Source organism: Enoplosus armatus, chromosome 2, assembly GCF_043641665.1.
Source record: "Enoplosus armatus isolate fEnoArm2 chromosome 2, fEnoArm2.hap1, whole genome shotgun sequence".
In the NCBI taxonomy this organism is placed as follows: Eukaryota; Metazoa; Chordata; class Actinopteri; order Centrarchiformes; family Enoplosidae; genus Enoplosus; species Enoplosus armatus.
This window is the reverse complement of record NC_092181.1, coordinates 23732913-23749739: the sequence shown is the minus strand read 5'-3', so window position 1 is coordinate 23749739 and position 16827 is coordinate 23732913. Positions and strand designations below refer to the sequence as shown.

General features: G+C 38.0%; 1 protein-coding gene across 1 annotated transcript; it reads right to left on the bottom strand.

The window, feature by feature from the left end:
• Positions 1–1335: 1335 nt before the first annotated feature.
• On the bottom strand, positions 1336–16079 carry LOC139296550 (vascular cell adhesion protein 1-like). The gene is made up of 9 exons (XM_070918984.1): positions 15878–16079; positions 14854–15123; positions 14380–14712; positions 13334–13591; positions 12883–12887; positions 5701–6001; positions 5177–5509; positions 3393–3650; positions 1336–3182 (listed from the first exon to the last, which is right to left on the bottom strand). The coding sequence occupies exons 1-9, from the start codon at positions 15948–15950 to the stop codon at positions 3010–3012; spliced, it is 2004 nt and encodes a 667-aa protein (XP_070775085.1). The 5' UTR covers positions 15951–16079; the 3' UTR covers positions 1336–3009.
• Positions 16080–16827: the final 748 nt, after the last annotated feature.

Sequence of the window (16827 nt, the reverse complement as noted above, 5' to 3'; positions counted from 1 at the left end):
ATACACGTCATCAAGAAGCGCGGGGTGGTTCGTTTATTTATTTACTTTGTTTATAATATAGCCAAACACAAACTAACTGTAATTGTAATGAAAATGTCTCTATGAATTGACTTAGTATACAGTATTTTATATAATGAAAGACTTGAGAACCCAGACGAAATTGATAATTTGTTTAATCCTGTAAACATGCTGAAATATGTGGCCTACCATGAACATATGTGTAAAATGTGTGTTTTGTACGTCTGTTTTGTGACATTGTCAACAGTTTGTGTCTGTAGAATGTGAATATTTAGGCTATATCTTCAAGAGAGAAGAAAGTTTGGTGAGTGGCGAATAGCACAGTATATTCAGTTTTTAGTTTCAGTCATTATGTCACTGCTACAGTTTATGTGGCCCACTGTTCCATTACAGCCAGTCGCCTGTGTGTTGTTCAAGCTTGTGAAGGAGCTGAATTGAGTGTATAATATACAAAGCACAACAAGGGTATGAAAAATCACATGTTCAGTCACATGCTTTCAGAAGTCCACATGTGCAATTTCAATAAACTGCACTGGGCAAGAGTTCCAGGCCAGGGTGCACATGTTTCGTCTGGAAGTGTTTTCAGTGGGCTACTTCATCACCAGTTTATCTGTTGTTGATGATAGGAGGTACAGATCTTTCTTTCGCTCATCTCCAAGTTTCTCCCTGGTAGGAGAAGAGAGGTAGTAAGGGAGGCGAGGAAAAGAGTAGGAGTGAAACATTTCTGGGATGCATTTACTTGCTCCACCCTAAACCAAATCTCTGTGGTGGAGTTTCCTGTAAAAGACTCAAAGATCAAAAGTTTTGTGTGAGTTATGTTTGTCATACTAGCAACAAAAAATCTCAGGAAACAGGAAATCTACTATTACTTCATGCAGTTTCATCAGTACTTTTGGGTTTTACTGTACTTGCCATTTTGTCACATTGTAAAACTTGTGAACATGTCCGATAAGCTAACATTGAATAACTGAATCTAAGGCAAGGCAGTTTGATTTCTTAAGTACGTTTCATACACAGGAAGATTCAAGGTGCTGTACAGTTAAAACAACACAATACATTCAAAGTTAAAACAACACAATTCAAAGTTAAAACATGATTGAAAAGAGCACAATTAGAAGAGATAAATCTATAAAGAAACATAAAATACAAAATAAGATAAAAGAGTAAAGGAATACAAATAAAAACATTTAAAATCAGTATTGTGGTGTTTTAATGCTGTCTCCATTTAATGACTGTTAATGAACAGTACTTTGTTGAACAAATGAATGGTTTGTTCTTACAATAAGAGTTATTATTTATTCACTTTTGAAAAATAAATGTGGTCAAAGCTTATATTTCCTTATTGAAGTTCCAGTGTACAGTTCATTACTATACAGTGTTTGCTTGTATTAATTCCTCTTTTTCAGTATCATCCAGCTAGCACATCAATACAATACACACACATACACATATACACACAGATGTACACAACAAATACATGCACATGCTCACGGCAACTGTTGCTCGATCTGTGGGTTAGAACGAGGCCAGGCTCAAGCTTTGAGGGGTTTAACACATAGTTGTGAAGTTCAATGTGAGAATATTCACATATTAATATTAAGCTTTATATATATAGCTCCTCTCTAAGTGAAATTATAAGTCCTTTGCAGTAACACAACCAAAATAAAACTGAGAGAAACAGTAAAAGAATATGTTCACCTAAACAACACACTGGATGTTTCAGCCCAATGTGGCCAAATAAGCGCCACATAATATTGACTATATGAATTTAGTTTCCCTATTTCCCTTGAAAAATGGCAAAACATAAAACTGGTTCCAGCTTTTTACAACTGATGTTCCTATGTGTTATTTCATGAATTGCAAAGAAAGTCCGAAAATTGGTTACATGGATTATAGATATAAAGAAAATATTTACATTTTATCTGCCAACGCTCTACATGTAGTATCAACAATCCACAATCCTGCTGGATCTGGTCTTACAAATTATTTGAAACATGAGAATTTTATATTTACATAGTTTTTTTTCATTTATTTATTTACAAGAACAACGCACATTGAGCAACGTTTCTGTAATAGTAATTGACAATAAGGCACTAAAATGACAATGGCAACAACTGACAAACCAAACCCATTGAACCAGAGACCCTCTTTGTACGTACCAAACTCAAGGTTGTGTGTCAGTTTTAGGATAAGGCTGGTGATATTCTATATTTTTCTTATTCAGTTCTCATGAAAAGACAAAAACAAAAAAGCTGAAAATAGTCCCCAACAAAACCACTATTTGAACTCCTGTTTGAATAATGTTTGCTAAAAATTACAGTGCCCAGCTGTTTTAGGAAATATATATTTGGGGCTGAGTGCTACAGACAGGGTAGGGAAGTAGGACAGTATTGAGCGACAGACTAACACATTGTCGGTTTTAGTCTTTTTAAGGGATTTGTTAGCAACAAGAAAAATATGAAATAACCCTAGTTTGTAAATCCTATCTCCATAAAAGAAGATGTCACCCATTTAACTGCAAAAATATTACATTTGCTTCATACTTACAGGCGATTTGATTCTCTATACATAGTGAAATGTTTTTGTAGTAATGAAATAATCTGAGTTGTATACATATCTCCTTTAACAGTGTAGCACTGTGTAGCACTGCACTTTACGGTAAATTAAGCTTCTGTGGACACAGCAGTTGGGTATAAAGGGCAAGAGACTTGTTCCATACAGTAGTTACACAAGTTGAAACTTCACTTAAACTCTTTTTTATCATTGTATTTTGGGTTTTTTTTGTCAATAGATAGCATCAGAATTGAGATGACAAGAAATGAGGGAGAGAGAGATGCAACAAAGGTCCCCAGCCTGACTCAAACACAGGATGTTGTGGTTCATGGTCGGCCCTATAAGCCACGGGGGCTTGACCCCTTGACTTAAAGCGGCTGCTAATGACAAATCAACAGCTCCAGACTGTCCATACGCATGTCATGCCTTCCTGCAGACTTACTCTGCAGTGGGCACGGCAGCGTGTTGTTTGTGCAACCGGAAAACGTCCTTTAGGTTGTATTTTCCCATTCGTTTGGGTTTGTAGAAACAGATGTATACCAATACTATGCAGGTGATGACCAGGAAAGCACCTACAACTGTCCCGACTATAATGCTCACAATGTTGTTGGCTGCAGAGAGTTGGGTGAGGGGTATGGGTGAAGAAAAAAAGGAACAGAGATTACACATCAGACCAATACCAAAACAGTCACATTGAACTTCCTTCCTGAAGTCACATATGTCACATAAGTGCTGTGAGAAAGCAATACTGACAGCAATGTTGCGGTTGCTCTTCAGTGACGCACTTACAATGCATGAACACAACAAAACTTGAAACTCACCTTGGACGTCCACGATATAATTCACAGTGACAGTCCCCACACTGTTGCTGACAAAACAGGTGTACTGCCCTTTATGCTCAACAGCTACAGAGTTGATGGTGAGCACGCTGCCACTTGGGGGGGGGGTGCTATCTGATGGGAGCATCCAGCTGTATGAAGGACTGGGGTTTCCTACAGCCGAGCAGTTCAGTTGTAGAGGGTTTCCTTCTGTGATTATAACCGGATCTGGACGTGATGACCCCTCTAGCTGAGGCTCATCTGTGTGTTGATTGAGTGAAGAGGAAAAACTACACGTCATTACAGCAAAATGCGAACCTTTTTTGAAATGCAAACAGATCCGTTGATGCAGATATACCATATATTATAAAAGAGCAGTAGTGGAAAGTACCAAATTGCTTTCACCACAGTACTGTCCCTAACGGACTGTTCACTTCAGTTTCTGATAACACAAACTTCTATTCCAAAACATTTCAGAGCAATATATTCAATCCACTACCTTTATTTACAGGCACAGCTGTAGTTAATAGTTACTTTACAAATGTTTTATATATGAAATATATGATCATCATACTGTTTTAGATACTGTAACAACCTGGGAGTGACATGTTGGGAGTTGCTGTTATGTTATTAGTCTCACTGTGTTCAGAGATGTTAGTTCAGTCAAATGAGTTATGGTCACTGAGGCTGTGTTTTGCGGGTATATTGTTCACCATGTTCACCATTTTAGTTTAGCGTGTTAGCATGCTAGCATTTGCTAACTAGCATTAAACCCAAAGTACAGCTGAGGCTGCTGGGAATGTCATTAGTTTTGCAGTTGTTTGGTCATGAAACAAGTATTGGACTAGTTTAAAATTTGACCTTGTGATGGAGCTAGATGGAACTTTTTATGGAACACCAAAGTTATTACAATTTATCCTGGGAGTGACATGCCAAATTTCATGGCAATCCATCCAATAGTTGTTGAGGTATTTCAGTCTTAACAAAAGTGATGGACCGACTGACTGAAAACACTGATCAGCATTGCCATCCCTAGAGCCACTGACTGTTTCACAGTGCAGCTACTATTTCCACGTCAATAAGTCAATAAGCATATTGTCAGCTTATCTAGAGGTGTCTAAAGGATAACTTGACTTGCTATAGATTTCTTGAGGACGTTTCACCTCTAATCCATGAGGCTTCTGAGATGTTACGCAAATTGTCTTCTGGCAGAGAATTATTCGAGGGGATGCGATTCTTTTCCTTGGTGTTACAGTAGTAACAAGAGAGGACTGTTCAGGACTAACAGCACAGTTAACTGTTTTGTTTTGGTGTTGTCTATGGCCTACAGTAGCCTGTGTACTGTTAGCAAATAAAGCCATGATATGTCTTGTCGTGAGGTTCTTGTGAGGCGCCACAATATAATGCATTGTTATGTACTAAACTATCAAACAGCATACGTATTAATGCACCAGTAATTATAATAATATATTCTTTAGTCCATTCAGCATTATGAGTACTTCTGACTTACTTTGAACTTTGTAATGCAGAACCTTTACTTGTAATGGAGTATTTTTACAGTGTGGTAAACCTTCAATAACTTACATTTTTTGGTCACTTGTGAGCAGCTGAAACGAGCTGTAAACACAACATTAGCAAAAAGTTGCCTTTCTCAAAACAATGAGATGAAAGATGCTAAAGATGAGGGGCACTGCAGAGTAAGATGATAATTATCTGTGGGAGCAGCTTTAAGTAACACATCAAAATACTTATTTCTTAGTTTTGTTGTAATTTGTTGTCGGACTCACAGTACACAGTGGCGGTGATGGTTTGTGACATCATTACTGGAGGATGCTGTGGTCCTTCAGGTCCCAGTTCTAGCTTGGCTTCACACCAATACTGGACTCCATCATCTTCGTGACTGGGGCTGATGTTTAAAGTGAAGATCTCAGTCACTGGTGTCTTCTCAGTGTTTTTTTTTAACTGCCTTTGACCCAGTGCTGTCTGTCCTCTGTAGAAGGTCACAATGAGGTTTTCAACAGGAGCCACACCCTGAACCGTACACTGCAGAGTGTACTGATGACCCTCAAACATCGGCCCGGTGTGATTTATAAAGCTGATGGACACATTATCTGGAGGCTCTGTGGAGACAGGGGAGAAAACAAAGAGACAAGCTGAGAGACACATAAAGAAATAGACACAAAGCTAGCTAGAAGTTGTCAACATCAGCTGACTGACTGACTGTGATTCCACTGCTTTAGCACTCATTCTGATTATAAATGATGAAACCATCACTAGCAGGAGTATTTTGTTCAACAGCAAGTTAACTTACGGTAGAGAGTCATAGGCAGGATGCTACAACACTGGTAATTAGTAGCATTATTATAATAGCACGTGGCAGACACGTCCCATTCAGTCATTCTGTCAATCGTCCATGAAATCGTGGTTCTGTTTGTCGCTTTGACTCCCACAGGTATTTCCAAACCGAATAAGTTGTTGAGGCAAGCATGCTGACACACAGAGCAGCTGGCAGAGGTCGGGTCGCCATACTTCACTACCACTCTGGATGGAGTGAACACAGGCTTATCTGCACAGTTTTCATCTGTAACACACACATCAAAGGTTTTATAAAGCTTGATGTAAAATTAACAATCAGATACACCATTTAAGTCTCACACACAATGTCAGGGCGTAGGGCTTCATAGTTCAAATGTACAGAACGCCTGTACAAAACAATACTTGAATTTTACATTATGAACTTATGTTTTTCTAATCATATATAGGCTATTTGCATTTCTGCATTCAATCACAGTCAATCACTGAATAAATCAAAGTTATCTTACTAAGGTCTATGGCTACTCTCCTGTGATTTCAACAGTTCAAACTGTATTTTAAGATACTGAATGTCACATTTCAACTTTTAAAACTGACTGTAGGCTACTAGCAATGGGTAAGTGGTAAAGATAGCCACACTGTGAATGCTTTACTTCACTCCTGTGAAGAAAAGAAAGATAACAAATGGTTTGTACATGACTACACTAACTATAACACTATATCCACGATACAACAGAGGCTATACAGCATATATTACAACTACATTACATAGTAAACAATGAAAGAAAAACTAAGTTTGAGCAACAAATCTTTCAAAAATGAAAGAATACTACGGGCTCTATGATAAGACGAGATATATTTTGATTATTCAATCGGAAGCATGAAATGCAATAATAATAATAATTTTCACTCAATCTGATAAAATACAGGAGCTGAGAACATTAAACGGCGCACCTCTAACCATGAACGTTACCTCTTGATCTACAGCCAGCATATCCGCTACTAAGACATCTCAGACCGCATCAGATACGGAAAACTTACCGCAACTGGACACGTAGAAGTCTTGCAGACAGTTCATCAAAGAAACAACCAAAAATATGTAACAGAAAAACATTATTTCCGGTAGTTCTTGCAAGCGAGCGAGCAGTCCGGTCCGGTGACAGAAACGGTTGACCAGAGGGGAGGAAATGACTGAAATTGAAAGTAAAAGCTCTCCCAAAGTCCACTCCCTGTTTGATTTTCTATGGATGAGTGGCAGACCCTCCTGTCTCATGTAGGCACTGAATGCTTCTGGGGCATGTCGTTATTCGTTTTAGTCTATAAGTCCAAGTGAAATTAAAAGTAGTTTGCAGATCGGGTGGATTTCCGAATCATTGGGGCTTTTGGGAAATCCCAGCGCTGTCAGCAGAGGATGACTGATCCTCATGACCCTGAGTCAACTTCAAACGACCCAACCCAACATTTTCTGTCAGTTTATATTGGTAGTCTACACACAAGCGAAAGAGCTGAAAGTTTAGGTGGACCCAGAGGAGGAATTTTGGTTGTCCGGAAGTCGACTTCCCTAATCTCCTTCCTGAGAGCCCTTCCTCCCTTCAGGAAAAGTCATTCTCAAGAATCTGCTTTCAACTCCTGAGATTGAAGTATTGGTCAACTTTACGCCATCTCCCTGTCTATCCACACTCCCTCCCTTCAAACTACAGAAAATGTCCAACTGTTATCTCTTTTTGACCTCAGTGGTGCCTTGTTATTTATAGTGTTTTTTTTCTCTTCTGCCCCCCCCCCTTCCCCGACTCCAGCTTGTAGCCAGAGGAATGCAGGATTCCTATCTGAGGGCCAGATACTTTAGTGGCACTTGGTGTTAGGAAAAGAGCAGCAGAGCCTCACAACTGGAAAAGAAAACCATCAGGGAACTGTGGTATGTCAGTGACTCAACAGGCTATCAGAGCCAAACCCTTACCAGAAACATTTTCTAATAAACCACTCTTTATAGAGGGTTAATAACTTGTGGCACTAATGGCTTTACTAATAGTGAGTCTAGTAAATCCTTTACTAATACTATAGTGGTCTGCTATAAGCCTTTCATAATTGCCAGATTGTGAAAAATGCCTTTTATTTGTTTTGATTTATTCATCGATATATAGCTAGATTAAAACACATCAATCCGAGGGTTAACATGTTAAAAGAATAGCTTGACATTTTGGGGAAACATGCTTATTTGCTTCCTTGCCACATGGAGAGGATACCACTCTAAAAATGAAGTTACTGCTAGCAGACAGTTAGCTTAGCTTAGCATAAAGATTGATAACAGGGGGAAACAGCTAGCCTGGCTCTGTCCAGACATAACATAATCCGCAGCACCTCCACAGCTCATTATTTAACACGTTATATCTCGTTTGTTTAGTTCTGTAAGGATCAAACGAATGAGATGTAATGTGTTAAATAGTTAGCTTCAGGGGTGTTGGTAGGTGGATTTTGTTACCTTTGGGTAAACCCAGGATAGCTGTTTCCTCCTGATTCCTCTCTTTATGTTAAACTAAGCTAACCGGCTGCTGGATGTAGCATTTGTTTTGTTTTTTTTAGTTGTTTTTACACTTTGGTTTTTGCATGTGTTAAACAAACAAGATACAGTGTGTTAATAAGTGAGCTTTAGAGGTGCTGGTTGACGTATTTAGTTACCTTTGGACAGAGCCAGGCTAGCTGTTTCCCCCTGTATGCGCTGAGCTAATTGGCTGCTGGCGGTAACGTTAGCTTAATATTTAGCACACAGACATGAGAGTGGTATCGATCCTCTCACTTAACTCTCGGCAAGAAAGCGTATATAAGTGTATTTCCCGAAATGTTGACCTGTTCCTTCACATTTAGAGCAACAACAGATTCTTAAAAACAAAACTACATTGGTGAAAATTAAACCGCATTAATACACATAAATACAACCAGAACAGATGAATAACCCAAGAAACATTTTATCAATAACCCGTGACCTTACTTATTATGGTCAGTAAGGTCTGATCTGAACTCCAAAAGTGGCGGTTATTTAATTACTCATTGACCTTATTAAGCTTGCCTCTGCATGTCCTTAAAGAACTTGTTCTTTGGGTGAAGGTTGGACAGTTGGCAGTAATGATGTAATTTGAGCAGGAGACAATGAGCTGTGAACAGTCTGACACATAACATAAACAGAGACAGAGTGAACCAGGACCTGGCTGTAAGTACTTGATTCCATTGTCTCCCCCGTTTCATGTGAAACTAGGAACTAGGAGTCACATGGTAACAAAATAATAACAAGAGTTACACCTCTGTGGTTAAAGTCAGTTTTGATCTTCACATATTTTATATATTGGTAAAAAGAAAAAATCCCTACCCATTTCACCATTTGTATGGATGTCTTTAGATGCAAGTTACACTCACAAATGATTTTTTATGTCCACACCATGACATTCCCCTACATTGTGTAATGCATTCTGACGTATTTAGAATAAGTTCTCCACAAAATAACAGAACTGAAACATAGAAGTAAATGTAAATCAACTGGGGTTTACTAAAAGGAAGTTGAACCTGGATGACATTTTAAGTGCAAGAGGGGACATTTCTTAGGAAGGGTTACTAAATGTCTCAGTCTGAGCTGGACAGGAAACCAGCATGGTTTTCAGATGAACCAACAGCTAAATTTATATGTAACAGACATATTACAACATAGGTACTGTCACATATATTCACTGATGTCATGTAGTTTCATCATAAGTGCTGCATCTTAAAGTCTTACACATAACCAGGATGATGTAATTTAAAGGGAATATCCAGATGTTTTGTTTTTTTTCTCATACAGTAGCTCATTCATCAGCCTGCTGCACCAGGAGCTGTTTCTTGTTTTCTGAGGGCCTTTCCTTTCCTGATAGCACTTTTCTTTACCAATCACCTACTCGGGTCTACCTGGTTACATTATTCTTACTTTGATAGCCACCTTGAATAATTACATATCTTATAAATCACTGTGACTTTATTTTGGTGTCAGTGGCAGGCTAACACAATTCTAAAGAACTGGACAGGTAAGAGGGGTAAGGTTTGTAACGGCCTACGAAATCAAATAATTTTCAGAAAATGATGGCACCTTCCAGTGTTAGTTTGAATAAAGACACTGTGGCAGGCTGCTGTTTTGGGGGGAAACATCAAAGTTGTTTCAGGTTAGAAATACCACACAAGTTTGTCTGTCAAGCAGAAGTAATCATGTGAATAATGTACCTATTAGTAATAAAAGAGTAAGGACTAAATGTTGTAAATTATACAGTATGTAAGGTAACAGCCAAGTCCTGTTTATTCTGTTCAGAGCTGAGAATAGTTCAACTTTTCAATGGAAGGAAATGGGCTTGGAGAATTATACAATTGAATTCTAGTTATGCTTTGATCGTAGTCATTTAACTTTTATTCCTATCAAAGATTGATGTACAAGCACATGAATAAAGAAAATACTTTATTTTACTGATAAAACACAAATATAATGTAACATATTATAAAAAGGCAGTTTTTATACATTTATATTGTTTATTAAACTTATAATAAAATGTATTGTAACTTATCAATCACTACAGTGTGTTCTGAGCGGGGACATAGCCAGGATTTTTGAAATACTGAGGTCATGAGTCATGGAGTCGCTCCAATACATATATTTTTCAAGTTAAAAATTGTACAGCAACTCTACTACTGCTACTAGTTAGAACGAGCCTGTAAAATACTCATGTGGAAAGTTTTTCATTGTACAGTGTAAACACCCCCCAGGTTGCTTAAAAACCTCAAATTCCCAGAAAGAAACACAAAGGAGAGGACCTCAGTGTCCTCAGTGGTAGCTACAGCCGTGGTCTAACGTCCTCTAGTGGTGAAACATCAGTATTACAATGTGATGGGAGTAAGATTGGTACCACAACAGTCAACATTTTCAACTGATTTTCAACTGGCTTATCTGTGTATTAATTAAAGATAAATAAAACATTTCCTACCTTGTGACTGAAAGGTATTTTAACAGGTAGAAAGGACTGAGTGGGCTATAATCTTTAAAATATAACCCTAATGAATGAAATCAAGTCATCTGAGGCAAAAACAACGTTTTAGTCACAAGGTGGGAGCTTCAATCATTTTTTGGCAAGTGGAAGCATGCATGTAATTTTAGTGTTTTAGCAAGGAAAAATGCCTTTTATGGGTTGTAGGCTTATTGCAGCTTTAAAAAACTGGTAAAAAACAAAAAAACAAAGGACTGGATTGGTTATAATCTAGGGCACAAAGCAGGTAAAATAATGCAGTCACAAAGATAATTTCTTTATTTTATTTATAACCCATACGTAAATCATGTTAATTACAGTCTAGTTTCCAAATATAAACAAGGGTATTAGACATACACATTGGAAACAATACTATAGTATTGCCTATAATCACGTAGCCTGTCATGCCTGACTACATAAACTGCAAACACTTCTTCACTCTAATTGCGATTATTTGGTTTCAAGAAATGTTAAACTTTCACAAAGACATACCTTTGCTATTACCACGAATATATAGTTATATGTATTTCCTAAAGCGTAATTTTTCCCTATTTACAGTGTAATTATTTCTACTAAGGGTGTACTACCGTATGTACTGATACATACACAGGCCTACAGGGTACAGTATGACCATTACTGAGCAACATTTTGTTTTCTGTTAAAGAACCATACCACTGATTTTGAACTCTGAAACCCATTAACTCTTTACATGTTTTTTTTATGTATTTTCCCCTAACTGCTGCATAATGGATGGAAGAAAATGAACTGTGTGATTATTATTATTTTTTTTTACATTTATATCGTACAGTGTGTATATATTGTATTTTTTACATGACATTTTATCTTGTTGCCTCACAGGATCAAGGCCTGCACTCCAGAACGGGCCCTCTTTCTTTGAAGGATTATTCCAACGACACGCAGGTAAGATTGGAAACTGAAAATTACCTTTCCTTTCTTGTAAATATTGTAAATATTTAATTAGAATTTGCATAAATATGGCCATTATACTATAGCAAGGCAATGTACATGAGCATAAAATGGCAAAAGAAATTGTAATTATAGTGAGAAAAAAAAGAGACAATCCAAGTGAAAACTGGTGCAGCCTATGAGCTGCTTTCAGCACATTCATCTTAGTGCCCCCTTGGTCAGATCTGTTAGTGTGTATTTTAATATAACCACTGGGAGACGCCAAAGTTACACATTGTGGCTTTCATTGAATAAAACATCAACTGAGTGTTACGACATAACACACAGGAAACACAGTTATGGCAACAGCATAACATTTATGGCACTTTTTAAACTGTGTTTTTAGTCATGCTAGCTGTGTGGCTCTAGGAATGTTGGTCTGCCAGTCAGTCCACCACTTGGGTCCAGATTGAAATATCTCAACAACTCTTGAATGGATTGCCATGAAATTTGGTGCAGATATTCATGATCTCCAGAGGATGAATCCCGATGACTTCGGTGATCCTCTCACTTTTCTTCTAGTGCCACCATTAGGGTGGTTTTGTGTGAAATATCTCAACATCTACTAGATGGATTGGCACAAAATTTTGTACAAACATTAATGTCCCCCTTAGAATGAATTGTAATAAATAACTTGTAATAATGGATACAATACCTTTTATTGCCCAATTATATTTTTTAGTAGCAAAAATATTACATGTTATTGTTCTAGAAACAAACCCCCTCTTAAATTATCTGGGATTTAACTTAAAACAGAGCAGAGAATAAAAGCATAAAACACATTATAAACCTGTGAATTAGTGTGCTGCTGGTACTACTGTTAGGTACGGTTGTTGTCTTTGTGGTTGTTGCAGCTGTTGTGGTTGTTGTGGTTGTTGCACTTGTTGCGGCTGTTGCACTTGTTGCGGTTGTTGCACTTGTTGCGGTTGTTGCACTTGTTGCGGTTGTTGCACTTGTTGTAGTTGTTGCACTTGTTGTGGTTGTTGCACTTGTTGTGGTTGTTGCAGTTGAGGTTGACTCCAAACCTACGGACAAATAGACCGTTAACTAACCATCTTTAAACGAAGGACTGTGATGGCACATCTTTACATTATCATATTTACATTCATGTTGTTGGTGACATCATATGGAGTCCCGAAACCGCAAAAGGCAGTAAAAGTTTATCAGATGAGTCAAAGATATACTGTAACTGTATATATTAACAAATAGTAACGTAAGATAAACTAAAACTTTATTTACTCTTCTATTTATCATACTAGCTCATTTTAATTTTCAACTTTTCTTTTTACACTCTGTTAAATTACCTAACGGTATCCTTTATTGGTGTAATACGTTTTTGACCTCGTGTGCTCCACAGATGCTTCATAATGCTAACAAAAAGATAAGTTATAAAAAGACTATGAACATACTATAAGATGAATTTAGCGTTTAGCAATTTAAACTATTAGTATTATTATTATTATTATCACGTGTGAATTATTAACAATCTCCACATGATGCACATGATGGTAACCATGACAACTCCTGTTGTCAGGTTGTTTTTAAAATAAACATTAAGTTGAGCGCAAAGTCGACTGTCGAATCAGAGGTTCGGGTAAAGAAACGAACAGAGAACAAGTTTAAGTTTGAACTCACCTTCGACAACCACGTTAAACTTCACAGTGATAGTCCCCACATCGTTGCTGACAGAACAGGTGTACTGCCCTTCATGTGCAGAAGTTACAGATGTGATAATGACACTGCTGCCCCCGGTGGTGGGAGGGCTAGCAAATGGGAGCGTCCAGGTGAAGGAGGGGCTGGGGTTTCCCACTGCTGAGCAGTTCAGTTGTAGACGGTTTCCTTCTGTGATGGTAATCTGATTAAGATATGATGGCCCCTTTAGCTGAGGCTTATCTGTGTGTTGATTGAGGAGGAAGAGGAGGAGACAGAGAGAAAGACAACACCTGTCATTAATGCAAACAGCTAACAAGTGCAAACTTAAAAATAGATAAGTAAACAGGTGATCAAAGGTACAGTTGACATTTTTGTAAATACGCTTTTTTTCCGAGAGTGGGATGAGAAGATTGATACCACTCGCATGTTTGTATGGTAGATATGAAGCTACAGCTAGCAGCCGGCTAGCTTAGCTTAGCATAAAGACTGGAAACAGGGGGAAAAGCTATCAACAAACAATCATAGCTAATGGTATAGCCATGGCAGGAGCTACAGCCACACCCATTGTGAATTTAAAAACTTGGTTTTAACACTTGAGGGGAGAGGAACAGTAGTTTGTTTTAGTATTTATTCAAATGTGTGCGTATCTTTGTTGTTATACATAGATCATATACTTATTAGAGGTGCTGTTTGTTAGGTTAGGCAGTTTGTTACCTTTGGACCGAACCAGGCTAGCTGTTTCCAGTCTTTATGCTAACCTACGCTAACTGGCTCCTGGCTGTAGCTTCATATTTACAGTCCAGATGTTAGAGGGGTTTTAATCCTCTCATTTAACACTCAGCAAGTAACTATTCCATTAAATATGTGTATATATTGTAAACTGAACAGGATGCAGAAAAAATCAACTGTTTTGAAAGCTGTCTTGACTCGTGTTGTGTTATGCGTTTGTTTTGTTATTTTCACACGACAGCAAGGTTTTGGTACTCAATACAAAATTGAGGTGTGTTGATTTTTGTGGTGAGACTCACAGTACACAGTGGCGGTGATGGTTTGTGACATCATTACTGGAGGATGCTGTGGTCCTTCAGGTCCCAGTTCTAGCTTGGCTTCACACCAATACTGGACTCCATCATCTTTGTGACTGGGGCTGATGTTTAAAGTGAAGATCTCAGTCACTGGTGTCTTCTCAATGTTTTTTTTTAACTGCCTTTGACCCAGTGCTGTCTGTCCTCTGTAGAAGGTCACAATGAGGTTTTCAACAGGAGCCACATCCTGAACCGTACACTGCAGAGTGTACTGATGACCCTCAAACATCGGCCCGGTGTGATTTATAAAGCTGATGGACACATTATCTGGAGGCTCTGTGGAGACAAAGAGAGAGAGATGTAGAGAGACAAACACACACAGTAAGATAAGGAGTATAAACAACAGCTTAGCTTTAAATTATAAATCATGAAACCATCACTAGCAGGAGTATTTTGTTCAACAGCAAGTTAACTTACGGTAGAGAGTCATAGGCAGGATGCTACAACACTGGTAATGAGCAGCATTATTATAATAGCACGTGGCAGACACGTCCCATTCAGTCATTCTGTCAATCGTCCATGAAATCGTGGTTCGGTTTGTCGTTTTGACTCCCACAGGTATTTCCAAACCGAATAAGTTGTTGAGGCAAGCATGCTGACACACAGAGCAGCTGGCAGAGGTCGGGTCGCCATACTTCACTACGACTCTGGATGGAGTGAACACAGGCTTATCTGCACAGTTTTCATCTGTAACACACATCAAAGTAGACAATAATGATATTAAACAGCTCGATGTGAAATTAGCAATCAGATACACTTCAATCGGTCAATTAATTTAAGCACACACACATTGTTGACAATCAGAGTTGTTGTTGCCTTTGTTTATATATTCTCTTTAAGACAATGGCCAATCTCTCGTTAATTGCTGAAATTGTATGTTGCCAGGCAAATTGGGAGTTTAATTGTCCTGCTTTAATTTACTGTATGTTTATCTTATATGGCCTAACTATTTTGTATATACAGTACAGTACAGTTGTTGACTGTGCACCGTAAATAAATAATATCCATACAAAAAAACCTGTCATACATTCCTATTTTACATGATGTACTTATGTTGTATATGTTTTTATTTATCCAAGAAAAAAATTGATTTTTCCAGCACTTTACAAGAACATGATCAATAAGTGTTAAATAAAATACAGAAGGATGAATGCCCAAAGGAATCACCAAAACAAAAGTCAAATGTGATTTAAAAATAAAGGCACTGGACGGAAAATGTAAAAACATTAAGACACTAGAAAATCCTTTCATATTGAAGTATGTCATGAATTGTAGGTACTTTTGAGTTTGTGAGATTCAACAGTTGCGCACAGAAAAAAGTAGGTTTTTTGGAACAACCAGCACAGATCACCTTTAGAAATCATAATCTAATTTATACAGGGAATAGTCTGATGACATTAAAGCCCTTTGTGAGGTGGACTATGGAAAACTCTTCACTCACCACAACCGAACACATGGAGGCCGCGCAGAAAACTCATCAACGAAACAACCAAAAGAATGAGACGGAAAAACATTATTCCCAGTTAGTTTTTGGTAAGACAAATATTAAAAACCATGGAACATAAAAAAACCATTGGTCAGAAAGTGAACGAGTTCACTCAGTTTCTGTAGTAATGGAACAATGAACAGCAGCGCAGCCTGTTTTCACACCACACATCCTCTCTAGGTTTGTTCAAAGTTGGTAGCTTGTGAAAGTGAAAGTGCGGCATTTTATAGCTAATGGTCAGGGACACCCCCCTCTCTACGTAGCTTAATCAAAGTGCTACCTCTTTCATCTTTACTCTACTGACTGCTGACTCTTACCTTGTATAAGTACTGGGTATACTGGGTGTTACAAATCAAGGCAATTGACTTGAGGCCAATCTAAGGAAGGCCTTACAAAAAACATGTCCACATAATCAAGAAATCAACAAGCACAAACCAGAAAAACATAGGATAGAAGTCAAATTAGAGAAAGAATCCGCAAAATACAAATCTATTACTACAACTAATGCTTCAATTCAATATTTAAGGTCAATTTAGAAAGCAAAATATCTTTCAGTCATCGAGTGTGACATTGTTTTTGTAATTGAGGAGCAATTTACACCACCCTGCCTCACTTTCAACTCTGGGTAAATGCATAAGCTTAGTACCACACACATTCAGACATATTGATCTGTGCACATAGTATCTGTAGGTCTACAGGTGGTCCACACACGAAACTGGAAAGTTTTACACTTCAGGTCAACAAAGAAGAGGATGTTTTGTGCTCATAATTTATGTGGAAAAAGAATGGCGTGCAGAGATGTAAGCAATTGTTTCTCAACATCCTGCCCGGGGATCGTTATCACTCGGTTTCCTGACAGCCCTCCCATGATTACTGGGCCTGTTCCACTGCCACTCTACAAGTCT

Excerpts from the sequence above, each read along its gene's own strand:
- LOC139296550 (XM_070918984.1), bottom strand. The coding sequence starts at position 15,950 with ATGTTTTTCCGTCTCATTCTTTTGGTTGTTTCGTTGATGAGTTTTCTG. Across the intron at positions 15,124-15,877 it reads CCTCCATGTGTTCGGTTGTG|ATGAAAACTGTGCAGATAAG; the intron begins GTGAGTGAAGAG and ends TGTGTGTTACAG. Across the intron at positions 5,510-5,700 it reads CCTGCCTATGACTCTCTACC|AGCCTCCAGATAATGTGTCC; the intron begins GTAAGTTAACTT and ends CTGTCTCCACAG.